General features: G+C 35.4%; 1 protein-coding gene and 1 long non-coding RNA gene across 2 annotated transcripts; both read left to right on the forward strand.

Annotated features, from left to right (window-relative positions):
- Positions 1–374: 374 nt before the first annotated feature.
- Positions 375–6,122, forward strand: LOC104902419 (4-coumarate--CoA ligase 1). The gene is made up of 5 exons (XM_010690194.4): positions 375–1,608; positions 3,181–3,379; positions 4,464–4,677; positions 4,964–5,066; positions 5,732–6,122. Exons 1-5 carry the CDS (start codon positions 559–561, stop codon positions 5,852–5,854), a joined length of 1,689 nt encoding a protein of 562 aa, XP_010688496.2. The 5' UTR covers positions 375–558; the 3' UTR covers positions 5,855–6,122.
- Positions 6,123–15,779: 9,657 nt separating this feature from the next.
- Positions 15,780–16,992, forward strand: LOC125492310 (uncharacterized). The gene is made up of 2 exons (XR_007268838.2): positions 15,780–16,163; positions 16,259–16,992. It is a non-coding gene; the product is annotated as an uncharacterized LOC125492310 (long non-coding RNA).
- Positions 16,993–17,674: the final 682 nt, after the last annotated feature.

The raw sequence follows: 17,674 nt of genomic DNA on the forward strand, positions 1-17,674 counted from the left end.
GTCAAACGTGTGACCTTCACATTTCAACTCTTATTTCTCCTAGAAATAATGAGTGAAGCATCCAAACAAGTCTTTCACTAAAATCTCTTCACCAACTCCATAAGTCTCAAAACTACCTAATCATCTACTTCTCACCCCCACCATAACCCCATGCCTAAACCATTCATACGCTCCACCTGAAAATCACAAAATCCGAAAACGACACGTGTTTTATTCTCAATGGTCCATTACTCATACCATGTCATGATGACTGATGATGATGATGCTTCATGTAGTCATGTTGTTGGTGGGAAAGAAGCTACATGTTTGTCAACGCACTTTCCATTTGTATTAGGAATTAGGATCACAAATCTAATCTTACCAACCCCTTTTTTTGGTCCATACCATCTTACCCTCTACCCCCTCTAACTTTCACCTACTTCCATAATCCATATAATAACCCCATAACCAACTCATCACAAAGGCAGGGAAGGTGTTAGTAATAAGTCATTACATTACATTCTCTTTTCTTTTCCTAATTCTCATCCACTTTTAACTTCTCCTAATATTATTCCTACCATGGGCTCTGAAGAAGCAATCCCTCATGTTGATGATCATGAGGTTCTAGACCAAAAGGAATACATCTTTCACTCTAAGCTACCTGATATCTACATACCAAACCATCTTCCCCTTCACACATATTGTTTTGAGAACTTACATGAGCATGGCAAGCGCCCTTGCCTCATCGACGGGCCAACAGGGCGCGAATGGACCTATGAGGAGGTTGAACAAACATCAAGACGAGTTGGAGCTGGATTCCATCACAAACTTGGGTTGCAAAAAGGTCAAGTCATCATGCTACTCCTTCAGAATAGCCCCGAGTTTGTGTTCTCTTTTCTCGGGGCATCCTTTATAGGAGTTGTTAGCACGACTGCTAACCCTTTTTGCACCCCAACCGAGATTGAGAAGCAGGCTCGAGCCAGTGGGGCTCGAGCCATTCTCACCCAGTCCGCTTTTGCGGACAAGGTGAAACCTTATTGTCAAGACAATAATATTCATCTAATCGTTGTTGATAATATGTCCCTTGATGGGTCCCATGACGAGTACAAATATTTCTGGGATCTAGTAGGGGGCCCAGGGGAGGAAGAGAAAGTACCCGAGGTTAAAATAGTCCCTAACGACGTAGTGGCTCTACCTTATTCATCAGGCACCACCGGCCTACCTAAGGGTGTGATGCTCACGCACAAGAGCCTAGTGACAAGTGTCGCGCAACAGGTGGATGGAGAGAATCCCAACTTATATTTTAACGGCGAAGACGTGATACTATGTGTTTTGCCCTTGTTCCATATATATTCTCTTAACTCCGTCCTACTGTGTGCCCTACGCGTAGGGGCTGCGATTCTCATAATGCCTAAGTTTGAGATATATATGTTAATGGATTTGGTCCAAAAATACAAAGTGACAATTGCACCCTTTGTGCCTCCTATTGTTTTAGCTATTGCTAAAAACCCTGACATGGATAAATACGACCTTTCATCTGTAAGGGTAGTTTTATCTGGTGCAGCACCCATGGGAAAGGATCTTGAAGATGCTGTCAGAGCTAAACTACCCAATGCCAAACTTGGACAGGTACCATATTACTATATTTATCTATTTTTACCAACCATAATCATATTATCATATTTATATTGCTTCAATAACAATACTTCTATCTCGTCAAAAAAAAATAAAAAAATAACAATACTTCTATACATATATAAAATCTTTTGTACCAAAATATTGAAATAATGAACTCGTAAAGTCATAAGAACCTAGATCAGCAGAAATTATTGTGATAACAAGAGCAATGCTAGACGTAAAACTTCATCACAAAGAACATATGGATACGAAACTCTAATTTATAATTAATCACAACTACTAATTTTTTTTTTTTGAAAGGCACAACTACTATTCTAATTAATATAGAATAAGTTACCTTTTTAATATAGTAACGAATTATATAATTTATACTCTCAACATGTTACTATTTAAATTAAGTAAATGAAAAAAGATTGAATAAAGTAACTATTATTGCGTCCATGTCTTATTAGCAATATTGAAATTTTATTTTGGTTGAGAGAAAATGATTTTCGCTTACAACGGTTAAGTGTGGATTTGATTAGTAGACTAATAAAAGGATTAGGTATTAATGTAACAACCAACCGATGTCTTTGTTGTAAATTGTTTGTGTTAGGTATTCCATTTTGTAAAGATTACTTAAGGATTAGGTATCTGTCTGTTTAAGATTAAGTCCTAATTTTCCTCTCATTAGATTGATATTTTATTATTGCCGATAATTTCTTTTCAAAAACTTGTAAATGATGTTACGCTACTTTAACAATTTCACTTCCATGAAAGAAGAGGAAAGTGGGGGTGGTATAGTCATGTGGCCGGGGTCCATTTGCCTGACTTGATTAATGAGAGGAACAACGCTATATATGTACATTTTGATTATATCATGCAAGTAAAATCTGGTCATCTTAAAATTATAGTTTATGTTAATTTTGTTAAACTTAATTACGTAAGTTTTAAGTCTTTTGTTAAGTCATTCTTAATGACATCATTCACCTAAAATTCTAAATAAAGATTATGTTAATAATAACTTATTTCGGTCTTTTTTTTTTTATATATTGTTCTTAATGATGTCATTCACCTAAAATTCAGAATAAAGATTATGTAATCATGATGGAGATGTGTATAAATATGACTAAAAGTTTTGAAACCAAAAGTCAATGAATTTATCTTTTAGAATATCATTGACCTTACTATTTTAATGTACATTGATATTATTGCTAGAGATTTCTTCTTTTTTATAACAGGAGTATATCTTTAAGGGTATAAAGGAGTTGTTTTCTCTCATCATATTTAATATGAGACAAATTCACATGTATACAACAATAAGACGTTCAATTAAATTTCATTCAAACATATATAATATTAATTTTCATGCGGAATGATGTCTAAGAGACCTATTATCCAGTAAATTCCCAAACCAACATTTGGACTAATACCATGTAGAAGTACATTTTAAAGATAGTCTTCAACTACAGATAATAAGGCATGAAGTGAATAATGATGAACTGAACATACAACAAAGAATATCAACTCTCAAAAATAGTATGGGCTGAAAAAATGATAATTGATACATTTGATTGAATGCAGGGTTATGGGATGACTGAAGCGGGCCCAGTGTTAGCAATGTGTTTGGCATTTGCAAAAGAGTCTATGGAAGTTAAGTCTGGGTCATGTGGGACAGTGGTTCGAAATGCACAGTTAAAGATTGTTGATCCAGACACTGGCTTTTCTTTGCCTAGGAACAAACCTGGTGAAATTTGCATTCGTGGTGATCAAATCATGAAAGGTTCGTACATTTACTTCTTTTTTAACCTTTTAAAAATATGTTACAAGTTTATCTTGATAGCTGAATTGTCTATTAATTAGAAATGCTTAAAAGGACACGGAACTGTTCACGTGGCGCTCTGTCTTTGTGTGTTTATTTCATGTAAAGTGTAAACACTTGAGATTTGATCCTATGACTTCAAACTTATATACTAAAGTCCTAATCACTAAATCAAGTACTATTTGGTGTTGATACTTTTAAATTAAAATATTGATAAATGAAAATTATAATTATGCAGAGCATAGTTCAAGACTAAATCTAATTCCTAATTATCACCCGATTATTTGGTTTCGAGTGGAGAGAGTTAGGTAATATAGTCGGATTTTTTTGAACACCTTTATATATATCGATATATTAATTAGTAATACTTACAATACATAAAATGGATCAAACATGATCACATTTAAATTACTATTCATGCCATGTTAGATATTGGTTATATTATTAAGTGGTGTGTTCTATCACTAATCAACAACGTGCATTTGTACCATAGAAACATAATCGATGCGCCTCCTTGCAAGACTCTTTATTCTTCTACTTATCTTAGTATCTAGCATGAGAAGTTGGACCTTTTGTGCCGACTTTTCCGACACTCATATAGTTAAGAAATTGAGGTCAAGGTCAATTTATATGGAAAGAAACGGCATTGGCAAATTCATAGTTACAACTTTCGCTTTCATATGCTTTGATATAGTCCACTCTAGCTACGTACCCCCTTATGATTACATATAGAGGATGCAGTTCTGTTCGATTTAGGAATTTATATATTTTAAATATCGGTTTTTCTAATCTATACAACTAGTGCATAAGTTCACGTATATGTTTTTAGTTTTATTCAACAAAATTGATAAATATGGTATATTATTATGAGTTATCTAATTCCTATTATGATAATAATATATTTAATTAAATATGTTATATTTATCAATTTTATTGAATAAAGCTAAAAACAAATAGCTAAACCTACGCACTACATGCATAGATTAGAAGACCCCCCTTAATATGTATTAACTACAAAACTAATGGATGCAAAACTAAATTTCAGGTTACTTGAATGACCAGGAAGCAACAGCAAACACCATAGACAAAGAAGGATGGTTGCACACCGGTGACATCGGATTTGTCGACGACGATGACGAGATCTTCATTGTTGACCGGCTAAAGGAGTTGATCAAGTACAAGGGCTTCCAAGTTGCCCCTGCTGAGCTTGAAGGCATGCTAATCAACCATCCTAGTATCCATGATGCTGCTGTTGTTGCGTAAGTATTCTAAAACTTTGAAGCATATATAATTGTATTTTTGTTTATTATAAGAAGTTAAAAATGAAAAAAAATATGCATTAATTGATCATTTATTACATCGGCTGATGCATAATTTTTTCATAAATGCACAACTTATTTTTATTTAGGTAGTGTATTTATGTCTTATATGCAGCTTTTAGAACTGCATATAGCGTAACCCTTAATACAAATCATCTCTTTATTACCATGTCACTAGATTTTTGTTCTTTTACTGATTTTCTTTGTCTTTTTAATCAATGTCCAGGATGCAAGATGAGACTGCTGGTGAGGTCCCAGTTGCATTTGTTGTGAGATCAAATGGTTCTCAAATTAATGAGGATGATGTTAAGCAATTCATTTCCAAGCAGGTAAATTTAGACTTTAATTCGTCTTTTATTCAATTGACTTTGACTTATTTAAACTTGTTTTGAAATTATCCAAATTTGTTATAATTGTGAATTGAAATATCCAAACTTACTTCCAATAGGAATAAAATAAGATAAGTTGAATACAAACATTTCTAACTGGTTTTCTCGTAACCTAAAATAGGACTATATTCTTTTACCTTATTCATACACAAGGAAACAAAACGATTTAACTATACCTGTATTGCATTAAAGTATTCTTTTGATCACTAAGATTAAATTGTAATGATTAAATATACATATTGTAAAAATAAAACCTTATTGTAACTCATAACAAAATATATCATTAATCTTTTCGGACACATACATGCAATATCATTATTCAATTCACTTCATAGTCACCATCGTTCATATAATAGCAAACAAAGCAGAGACATAATTCATATATCTTCACTTAATTAGCTTTCAACATATCATAATTACTTACGAGGAATTTAAGTTAACCAACTCTGATATAGGTTATATGACTTATTTCCTTTAATCGATTTCTTATTACATACAATCTTCTTAATAGATTGATCCCCCAAGACACATAAAAAAGATCTTATACTTAATTAAATAGTATGCTTATAAGTAAGCTAATAATTTGTGGTAATTTGTATGCTCAGGTGGTATTCTACAAGAGAATATATCGGGTTTTCTTTGTGGAATCAATTCCTAAACTTCCATCAGGAAAAATCTTAAGGAAAGAGCTAAGAGCAAGATTAGCTAATGGCATAATTACGAAATAGGTTTTGACAACCATTTAATTAACTGCACAATGTAAAAGATGCCAGTATATAAGAAATTGTACCAAAAGAAATAATTACCTTTTGGATTTCAAGTTCTTTTTTTTTTCTTCTTTTTGTCAACATGGAAAAAGGAAGGTGTTGGAAATTTCAATTAATTACTTCTCTATTTCTACCTCTATCTTCTTCTTCTTTTTTTGTTGTAGTTTTCTTTATTGTATATATATTATGTCATGGACAGTTTATATTCAGTTTTACATTCTTAGTTTTATTGATTGCTTATGCAGCTTTTACATATTTTCCCTCATCTTGAGTATAAGTAGCATATACTCCATGTAGATTTCAAATAACGTTTCTTAAAGTTATTAATTTGTATTACTCTTTTACTGTTATACCTTGTTTAGGGTTGTTTAGTATTTTGGTTCTTAATTTTTGGACTCCAAAGAATGGAATCAATTATCGATTTCCTTTCTTTTGGTTTAACCTCTCATCAATTCTTTACCAATACTTGATGGTATGGATTCTCCTCAATTACGCCTAACAAAAAAATAATGAAATCCATTACTTGGTGCCTGACGGTAATAGTTACAACTCATTTCTATTCTTTAGCTTGAACCAAATACTTAATAAAAATAATCTACTTCTCTGTTTATGTCTTTTTTTTCCGTTTCATATCTTGAATCGAACAATCCCTTATGATGTAAAGCAAAATCGAGTACATGATAGATTTAATCATCCTTGGATGTGGGTCAATCATTGACAGCTCTACTAGGGAAGAGTAAAGACAAAGCCGCAAGTCCCAATTGGGCCTTAAGCCAATTACTAAAACTAACCCTTTTTAATATCAAAACCGTTGCACCAACACATCAATTAGTTCCCAGGCAACACCCAAATAACATTAATAATGGGCCTTAAGCCCTTTCTTAAAATAGCTAGCCCTTTTTCTTCCAAGCGGATGCTAAACACATACCATTTCGAGAGTCGAGACTTGTAGCTTCAACTATGAGGATTTACCTGTGGACTGTGGTTGACTATTCCCGAAAACAAGTAGACAAACTCAATGGGATGACGCTCTATCGCCTTTAATTTTGATTGTTTTAGGACTCCTTTGGATCCGGTCATAATTTTTGTCCAAAACCTTCCTATGGGGTGTGGCATGACTTATAATGCATTCCGAGTGCTTAGCACCATCTGAATTACCCCAAAATGCCACCAAACGACCCATTTATTATTTTGTCGTGCATCCACGGAATTACACCGAAACGGTCGTAAAAGCTGTTCTAATGCCCGATAAAAGTTGTGGGAGTTTTAATATACCATCCAAGTCCCCTCGAGCCCTTCCACGACATTCGGTGCACGGGTCCGTGAATGTCTAAAAGCGTGACTTATAGCCTTCAATTTTGACCGTTTTAGAGCTCCTCTGGGCTCGGTCATATTTTTTGCCGGAAACCTTCCTATGGGGTGTGACACGACTTATAATGCGTCAGGGGTGCTTCGCACCATCTGAATTGCCCAAAATGCCATCAAACCAACCATTTATGATTTGTTGGTGCAACCACTGAATGGCCTCGAAACGATCGTAAAAGTAGTTCTTGTTCCCGTTCAAAGCCATGGGGGTTCTTACTATACCATCCCATGTCCCCTCGAGCCATCCCACGACATTCGGTGTACGGGTCCCGTGGACGTCTAAAAACGTGATTTATAGCCTTCAATTTTGACCGTTTTAGGGCTCCTCTAGGCCCGGTCATATTTTTTGTCGAAAATCATCCTATGGGGTGCGACATGCCTTAAAATGCACCCCGAGTGCTTTGCACCATCTGAATTATCCCAGAATGCAACCAAACGACCCATTCATTATTTTTCGTGCATCCATGGAATGACCCTGAAACGGTCGTAAAAACTGTTCTTATTCCCGTCAAAAGACGTGGGAGTCCTTAATATACCATACCATGTCCCCTCAAAGTATCCCATAAAATTCGATGCACGGGTCTCGTGGACGTCTAAAAGCGTGACTTATAACCTTCAATTTTGACCGTTTCAGGGCTCCTCCGGGACCGATCATACTTTTCACCGAAAACCTTCATAGATGTGGCACGACTTATAATGCATCTCGGGTGGTTCTCACCATCTGAATTGCCCTAGAATGCCATCAAACCACCTATTTATGATTTTGTGGTGTAACTACGGAATGACCCTAAAACGGTCTTAAAAGTTGTTCTTATACTCGTTCAAAGTCATGGAAGTCCTTAATATACCATCCAATGTCCCCTACAAGCATCCCAAGACATTCAGTGCATGGATCCTAAGGACGTCTAAAAGCGTGACTTATAACCTTGAATTTTGACCGTTTTAAGGCTCCTCTGGGCCTGGTCATATTTTTCACCCAAAGCCATCCTATGGTTGCGGCACGACTTATAATGCATCCCTGATGATTTGCACCATCTCAATTGCCCCAGAATGCCACATAGCGATTCATTTATTATTTTGTCATCCAGCCACGGAATGACCTCGAAATAGTCGTAGAAGTTGTTCTTATGCCTGTTCAAAGTCGTGGGCGTCCTTAATCTACCCTCCCATATCCTCTCGTGGCATCCCACGACATTCGGTGCACGGTTTCCATGGATGTCTAAAAGTGTGACTTATAGCCTTCAATTTTAACCATTTTAGGGCTCCCTCGGTCTCGGTCATAATTTTCACCGAAAACCTTCCTATGCGGGTCGACACAACTTATAATGCATCACGGGTGGTTCGCAACATCTAAATTGTCCCAAAATGTCATCAAACCACCCATTTATGATTTTGTGGTGCACCCACTGAATGGCGTCGAAACGGTCGTAAAAGTTGTTCTTATGCCTGTTTAATGTCGTGGGAGTTCTTAATATACCATCACATGTCCCCTTGAGCCATCCCAGGACTTTCGATGCACGGGTCCCGTGGACGTCTAGAAGCGTGACTCATAGCCTTCAATTTTGACAGTTTTTGGTCTCTTCCGGACCTGATCATATTTTTCGCTGAAAACTTTCATATTGGGTATCGCACGACTTATAATGCATCACGTGTGCTTTGCATCATCTGAATTGCCCCAGAATGCCACCAAACGACCCATTTATTATTTTGTTTTGCATCCACGGAATTAATCTTGACAATCGGACCAATCGGATCGGATTCAGACCGGATCAATTTAGATCGGACCGTTTCAGATCAAGTTATATACCATTAATTTAATTTTCGGATCGAGCAGATATGTATAATTTAATTTGGTGGATTTCGTACCATACTCCCATGATTTGAGCATATATACTAATAATATTTAATAATATACAGGGCTAATCTCAAACATATTGGGACTTGGAAGCGCGTGCTAATGGTAAAAATCGGGTTGTAAATATAATATGTTATGCATGATTTAACAGTATAAAAGTGTATCTATAGAAGCACCTAAAGTATGACTGTATGAGGGATAGAGTCATAATATGTTATCACTTTACACACCCTATTAGATAACCATATTTTTATAGATTATTAATCACCCTCATCTCTCCTATTATCCCCATTTACAGTCCCCCCTTCCCCCTTCGATACAATGATCCGACAACCACAAGTATGTTCACATTACTTCCTATAGATAAGATTTTTCATTAACTTTCCCTAGCTATTTCCTGTCCCATTTCTTTTATGCATATAAAAGAGGCGTACGTTTTCTATATCATGGCCTACATACTTTGCAACATACTAACAAAACTTGGGGTCGGGGGGCAGGACTACTATATAGAAGTACACCCTTATCTGTATGACCAAGAATCAAGATTACGGAGTATGATATGTTATTCAGACACGAATTGAGTGTCTACTCGGATACGAGAGTTCAAGTGTTCGACTCGGCTAGTTTGTAGAAAAAAGTCAATTTTTTAGTTTAAAATGAAGTACACAAGTGAAGTGTCATGTCGGACACGACAAGACACGCACGACACTCTGTTTTTGAGGTAAATAAAGGTATCAGAGTAACATTGAGAGTATGTATCTATTTTTATGTATTATATTGGTGTTGTTGAAGTAGTATCAAGAGACAAGAACATCTGGACATATCCTGTTGCAATGATCCTTAAAATCAAGGATGTCCTACGCATTTTAGCCTAGGAATCTTTTTTGTAAGTCACTCAATTCTCAAGTGACTAGAAAATTGCATTTGGTAGTTTCCAAGTTGATGCACTGTCTCTAGTTCAAGGGACAAGTCAAGCTTCACCGCAATTTTTGCTGACTGATTTTCCGCTTGCTTTGGCTTTTCAACTTCACCATGATTTCTTGCTTGGCTTCCTAGGGATTGCCTAAGCAAGTTATGCTATAATCTTTACAAATATTGAAATCTATGCATGTGCTTGACGTCAATCATCGACATTGCTGATTTCTTATGGATAACTATTCTTAGTTAAAACAAACCAATAAGTTTCAGCAATGGTTCCAAATTTCGACAAGTGTTAAAGAGAAAAGCTTCTACATGTAGTTGGCTTGCTCCATCATGATATTCGAAGTGATATATGCTCCATAAATTACATTATACTAAGAGAAAAGTTCATAGGTTGAGACTTAAGAGTCCCATATCGAAAAAAGAGAAAGATGGTAACTACTTCCTCCGTTTCTTTTTACTCGCTACACTTTTCATTATGGGAAGTTTCACATTACTTGCTACACTTCTTTTTTGGGCAATAAACTCTTTCTATCTCTCTCCTCCCACATGGGTCCCTTTTCTTTTTACTCTCAACCTCTCTCTTCTCCAAAAATTGCCTAGGAGTCCGTGAAATGAGAAGTGTAGCGAGTAAAAAGAAACGGAGGAAGTAACATGTTAATCTTGCATGTTACTATGGACTTGTATATGATCAGATTCCCCTTCGGCATAGGTTTGTGATTTCTTACCGTTGTTGTAATACTACAAAATTGCATATAGCTCAATAAGCCCATTTCTCCGATTTTTTCTTGTTTTGGTTATGTTTGCTTCGCCATTCCTAATAACCAAAATTCACTATAAATGAGTTTCCGTTAATTGTTTATGTGTTTAATTTGATTCCTTTAGCACAACAAGTAATGGACGATTAATTCATCGGTCATTAAGTGTGATAAAATGATGTAAGCATAAATCTTAATTGCTTTCAAAGTCCATACACGACTAAAGCAACTTATTAAGTACTCCGTTCGTAATTATACTCCAATGAATAATATAAAGACGTCTTAAATGATTTTGTGTTAGCCCCAAAAAGTAGAGACGGAATTCCGTTCGTAATTATACTCCAATGAATAATAGTAAGAGAAAGAAATTATGATAGCATTTGGTTCATATGATTCTGGTATAAGGTATGTTTAGAATTAGCAATTAAAACCCATACTCAGTGTTTGTTTAATAAATTGATAAATTTAAAACTCATATCTCAAACGTATAAGGTACATACGGGGTTTAGAAATATAAGAGGGATGTCATTATGACTCATACCAATACCTCTAGGTATTAAATAAAAGAAAAAATTTCATTCCTAAATAAAACTAAACACATGCTATTATGTATCAAGTTCCAAATTTATATCATAAACAGATACCACTCTATGAACCAAACGCCTCTAACGTGATCCGAACCAAAGTGCATCAAACTATACAAATCAAATGCATGTGGGTTCCATATATGATAATACCCCCCATAAAAGACACACCTCTTTTTTCCAAAGAACACTGATGATAAGAACTAAGAACGGCACATTATATCTCCCTGTGTTGTTAATTTATTCCGTCATACTTGTCATTATTATATGCGGCTTTGTTGTGTACTTGCTGATGGATATTGAATGGGGCATCTTATTGTTGGCGGTGCATAGGATAGTATTAGTATTCACCCCATGCTGTGATGCTGCATTGCTGCTTGTCAAATTACACCATATGCGTCACTTGCGGCTTTTAGGTTATGTGAATCATCTCCATACACACTCTCCTCATATTGTATGCCTGCTAGGGATTCTATGAAAGTTGGTGATTGTATACTCGTATGCTAATTTTTAATTATTAGGCTCACATAAACTGATGAAAAAATGATACAAGTTTATAATATGTATATTTCATAATTTAGTTTATTTTTGGAAGATTTATCGATTAAAAGTTCTAGTAAACATGAGAATAGATATTACGTTATTTTTCTATTTGGTCTATAAAATTGGTGGCATTAAGATTTTATGTCGTGAGTCACGATGAATATTTTATTAGTTGGATGCGACATTTGTTGGACACAAGGTGCCATCTTGATTCTTGAATACTTTCAAGTATATTCAATTATTAAAACTTCTAGGTGCTTTTCTTATTATTAAGTTATACTTCCTTCTTTTTTTTCAATTACAAATAAAATATACTTCTTTAAGTAGTTTCATATATTATTGTGACATTATTTTCTCTTTTGGTAACATATATAAGCCATGCAATTGGAGTACATTGCCCTTAGTAAGTATTGTACCTAAATTCATTATTAATCAGTAATTACCCATGCAAAAATTATTAAAAGAGACGGTCTAATTTTAATATAAAAGTAGACATAGTCACTAAATGTGTTAAACTAATCACATAAAGAAATTAACCTAGTCACTATTGGGCTAAGACAAACTCTTACCCATGCACCTACCTATCACATGGATTCTTTTTGCCAAACCCTACTACCTTTATAATTACCTCAAAAAAGTTATCCAAATAATATGTTTCGATAAAAAAGGCAGAGAAAGTATATTTATTTCAAAATATAATCTAAAATGTTGAAGTATATCGTTTTGTCCAAATCGATTCTCCTACTCTTGTACAAATAGGAACCTTTAGTAAAAAAAAGTTATATGAAAAACGTCGATCATGTTAATGTCTACAATATAATTGAGGGGTAATATAGTGGCTACAGCTAGGCTCAAGTTTTGTGATTTCTTGTTTTCACTCATAAAACTCATATTCGAACTCAAGCCTATTCTTGAAATTCTTTTGAGAATAAATTTCGAACTTAATGTGGCTTATATAATTTAACATGAATATCATAAATTGCAATCACAAATAAACTATTTCAATGTTATAAAAATATCTATGCTATTACTTAATATATATAGTAAGAAGAACCTTGAAAATATTGTGCAATTTTTTTATCCTGTTCATAAGTCTCTTAGGCCGTGCTTAACTATGTTCACCTCATGAAAATCTCAAGTCAAATTGCACCTCAAGATATGTTTAACTCATCATTAACTATTATCATATATTTGAAATAAAACTCTCTTGTAAAAGTTTTTATGATACTACAAGGAAACATCAATTTGTTTCTGAATTATAATTATCGATCATTATAATGCTGATGTAATTCGCTTTTTTCGTGCCGAGGACTGATATTACGTAATTTAATAGCTTGATATCGACCATGCATACCTAATAAGTATCAAAAATCAACAATCGTAATTAATTGAGCAAAAACTTAAATCAACATTGCAGCAAATTTGAAGTGTAGAGCTGAACAAGAGCCACAATGTCTTCATAAGGAAAATTTAGTTCGTACCATACTACCATGCATACATCATGTATACATGTGACCAAGTCATAATCAGTTGGACTTGGACAACTGTCTAATAAAGGTCATCAATGGTAGATCGTACATGTAATATTTTGTGTAATTGGTTAAATCAAATAGGACAAGGTGCCTCTATAAAATTGTAGAATTTAAAGAGAAATTAGACAAAAATGGAAAGAAGGCTAAGATGCATACATGAAATATTGATAATTGATTAGCCCATTATCATGCTGAAAGATTGGTCCATTCCATCTTGTTTTATATTTGGGAGCTAATCAAGCGAGGGGAGTGCAAATTAGGTAGTACTCATCTTCCGAGTTATCAATCAATTCGAGTTAATTATAGTCAAACATCGATCGAGTCGAGTTCGAGTTACTTCTGATTGAGCAAATAAACTTTGAATATAACACCCCTTATCAAAACTATTTTGAGACCAGAAGAGAATAAGCGAAAAAGGTTGAGTGCACGACTAAAATTAGAACTAAAGATGTAACAATGATTATCATTTTCCATCTTAATGATCTAATAGTCTTTTTTCAGAAGTGCTCTAACTAGATTTTCAATCAAACAAATATCAACTTGAATTATAATGAGATTTCTTAATTTAAAATTTAATGAAGACAATATTCGAAAATTTCAACATGAGTATGAAAAAGAAAAAAGGGAATAACTATTTAGCTGCATGCTCACGACTTTATCAAGTTGAGCCAAAACTTTCTCAACTCGCTAAGGTCTCAAGTTCAGACAACTTGTAAGTTCTGTAGATTATAGTCCACGACTCCAGGCGCCCACAGGGCCAGGACACCGGTTCCCATGGGGTGCACCCAGGGGCCGTGGCAGACCCTTGGAAGGGGAACACAAATGTCATATGGAGTCCCTTCGTAGCCTAGCGAGGGCGGTGTTAAGCGAGGCAAGAAAACGCAAAAGTGGGTAAAAAAGGAAGGTTCGAGGCACCCGAGGGAATCCTAAGGCACCCAGGGACCATTAAGAAGGTCCTGGACAAAAAAAGTAGTTGGGCTAGGAGAAGTTAAAATATAGTCCGAAAACAGGAAAAACCGTGGATTATAGTCCACGACTCTGAGCACCCACTGGTCCTGGACACCGGTGCCCATAGGGTGGCCCCAGGGCCGTGGGAGACCCTTGGAAAGCGTAGTACTCGTGCCTAAAAAAAGAGCATGCAATGCTATCCGAAGGCAAGCCTAGCGAGGGGGTGTTAATTTTAAGCGAGCCAAGGAAAGGCAAAAATAGCGCAATGAAGGAAGGTTCGAGGCATTTGAAGATATTCTAAGGCAAACGGGGGACCCTAAGAAGGTCCGTGGCAAAAATTTAGCTGGGCTCATAGAAGGATAAAAATAGCTCAAAAACGGGAAAAGTGTGGATTATAGTCCACGTCTCCGAGCACTAATGGGGCCTAGGTACCGGTTCCCATAGGGTCCACCCCAAGGTCGTGGGAATCCCTTGAAAGGAACACTCGTGCCTTGGAAGGGGCATGAAATGCCATACGCAGGCCCTTCGGAGCCTAGCGAATTAATAAGGAAGGCAAAAGTGGACAATGAACAAATGAAGCCTTATCATATCTAAATCTGAATAATTAGAAACCCAGCCTGAATTAATTTTATAGGAGGTTGGTGGGGGCAGTAGGAAGGTGATTTTGGGCTTCGAATTTCGGGTGTGTGTTTTGATTTGGGTTTTTGGTTGCTTTGGGCAGCAGGAAGGTGTTTTGATGGTGGTGGTGTTTCGGTGCTGTTGGTGGTGGTGGCGTTTCAGTGGTGCTTCATCGGTGGTGGTGGCAGTAAGTAGTGGTATGTACGCGACTTTGATTACTACTCTCACCTTATAAACTGATTATTTCATATTACTGTGCAAAGGTACTCCCAAGGGCAAGAGGACATATGATCGTACGGCATTCGGACCATAGTATGATACTTACGATTCCATTGTTATTCTACATTTAATTCATAGTTGACAAATTGCTAACTAGAAAAGTAAATATAGTAGAATTTTTTTCCCAAAACTCGTGCTTTTACATGATCTCAAATGATGATAAATTTTGAATTCAATTAAACCCTTACTCGATTAGGAAAATAAAATCAATATAAATATTTGTAAAATAAAATGAATTTAATTTTCAACTTCGTTTAAGTGACCTTATTACTTAGGGCTGAAAAAGCATCAACTGAGCTAATTAGCTCCCAAAAGTTCCAATCGATTTACTAGTTTATTTAATTTCTAGACTATACATTACTAATAATCGAGTTCAAATAGGGGTGGATCATATATAAAATTGGAAAATTCGATCTTGTCCCTATCTAATTTCCTTCCTACTCAAAACTCCATAGTATATATACTTGAGAAAAACAAGAAATCAAGAAGAGTGATTATAAGAAGATTCTTGTATCCTCATGTCTAAGCATGTACCAAGGAAGATATTAGCATTTCATACATACGATATCTATATTTTCTCTCTCTCCCCATGACTATAAGCCGACAGTAGGGTCTAAATGCTGCCATTAGTAGAGGCGACAACACTTGCCTCCCTCTCTCTCCTCTCTTTCCTCTTTCCTTTTTCTTTCACCTAATGAGTTTATCTCTTGCCAATTATGGAAACCTTAATCTGTCGTATCTCTTTTTTCTTCTTTTATATAACACTTCACCACTCATCATCTCTTCTCTAAACATAACGAACTACTTTTCTTAATCCATACTTCTAACTATTCCTTGATCATACTTCTCCTACATATATCATATAGTGTAAGTGTGTAACTCTTTTTTCATTCATCTTCTTAGTTATAATGGATTTTGATCTCAAGATTTCACCAACAACATCATCGACTAATATTTCTCAGGTGATCAACCTCAACCTCGACCTCGACCTCGACCTCGTGCTCGACCGATCATCGTCGACAACCTCTACACCGTCGGGCCACGCCAGTGAGGCTAGGGTGTTTTCTTGCACTTATTGTAAGAGGAAGTTTTATAGCTCTCAAGCTTTAGGGGGTCATCAAAATGCCCATAAACTTGAACGTACTTTAGCCAAGAAAAGTAAGGAGCTTAATTCCGTAGTTACTAATAAGCCTCATAACTTGGGTACGCCTCAGCATGTACACCCTCAAAAGCAGTTTAGTGATCACATGGGTAGTTATGGAAGAAGGGATATTAACTATGGTTCAACCAAAGAAGATCTTGATTTGTCTTTAAGGCTTTAATTATTGTTAGATTATTATAATTATTGATCATATTTAACTAGTGCTACGTATGTACTAGAGATGTGTAATATTTTTTAGCATCATGAATATCTATAATTTGCTTGCTAAGCTAGCTAAGTTTTGCCATTAATTAAGGAAAGAAATAGGTTAGTTAGTTCTTACTTTTGGTAATTAGATTGTCCATGCATGGCCTAGACTCTAGAGGGCTATTTGATAACGTAACTTGGGTGGTTACCAAGTTAGGAGTCACCTTATTCATATACCCCATCAATCTCTTAGATATGTTTCATTTTCTTTTTCTTCATATAATATACCTTCATATTGTGCTTTGTACTAGTTTGTAGTAAATTATATTATCACATGAGTTTATACTATATTTGTCTCAAAATGTATCTGATAGAGTATAAAACTATTCCTAGGATTCTAACCATTAGCTTAAGCTTTTGGTTGATTTGATCCTTTGACATGGTATCAGAGCCAGCGTGACATGAAGGTCACAGGTTCAAATCTCATTCACCCCTCCTAGTAGAATATTTAGTGCCAGGTATGAGGGAGTTTTGTGATGTATCCACACTTGAAGCCCAATGGGCTCTCGCGTGAAGGGACGTTATAAAAGTATAAAACTATTCTAGAAACTCCGACCATCAGCTTGATGCTCCTACTTAGGTCACAAGCTTGTGTTACCAAGCTCAGCCCAGGAATAGTTTTATACTCTATCAATATCTTCTATTACAAGCAAGATAAAATATGGCCAAAGACTAAACTATTCTTTAATTCACAATATCTTTGTGACAGGTCATATACAAAAAATTAATTCAACAATCGATGTGGGCCAAATTCTAGTTTGGAGATCAATTACTTTAACAAGATCCAAGTCTTGCCGATCTTACTTGATTTGTTCTGCTTGTGTAACATCCCGTTAGTAATAATTAACGCGCGAAAATTCCAGAAAAATTTGGGGTGTTACAGCTTGGACTCTTAAGAATATGATTGTGAAAGAGTGAGTGAACATGTTATAAATGTTAAAGGTAAACTGAATGGTATAAAGAGTTACTA

This window comes from Beta vulgaris, chromosome 8, assembly GCF_026745355.1.
Source record: "Beta vulgaris subsp. vulgaris cultivar EL10 chromosome 8, EL10.2, whole genome shotgun sequence".
Lineage (NCBI taxonomy): Eukaryota > Viridiplantae > Streptophyta > Magnoliopsida > Caryophyllales > Amaranthaceae > Beta > Beta vulgaris.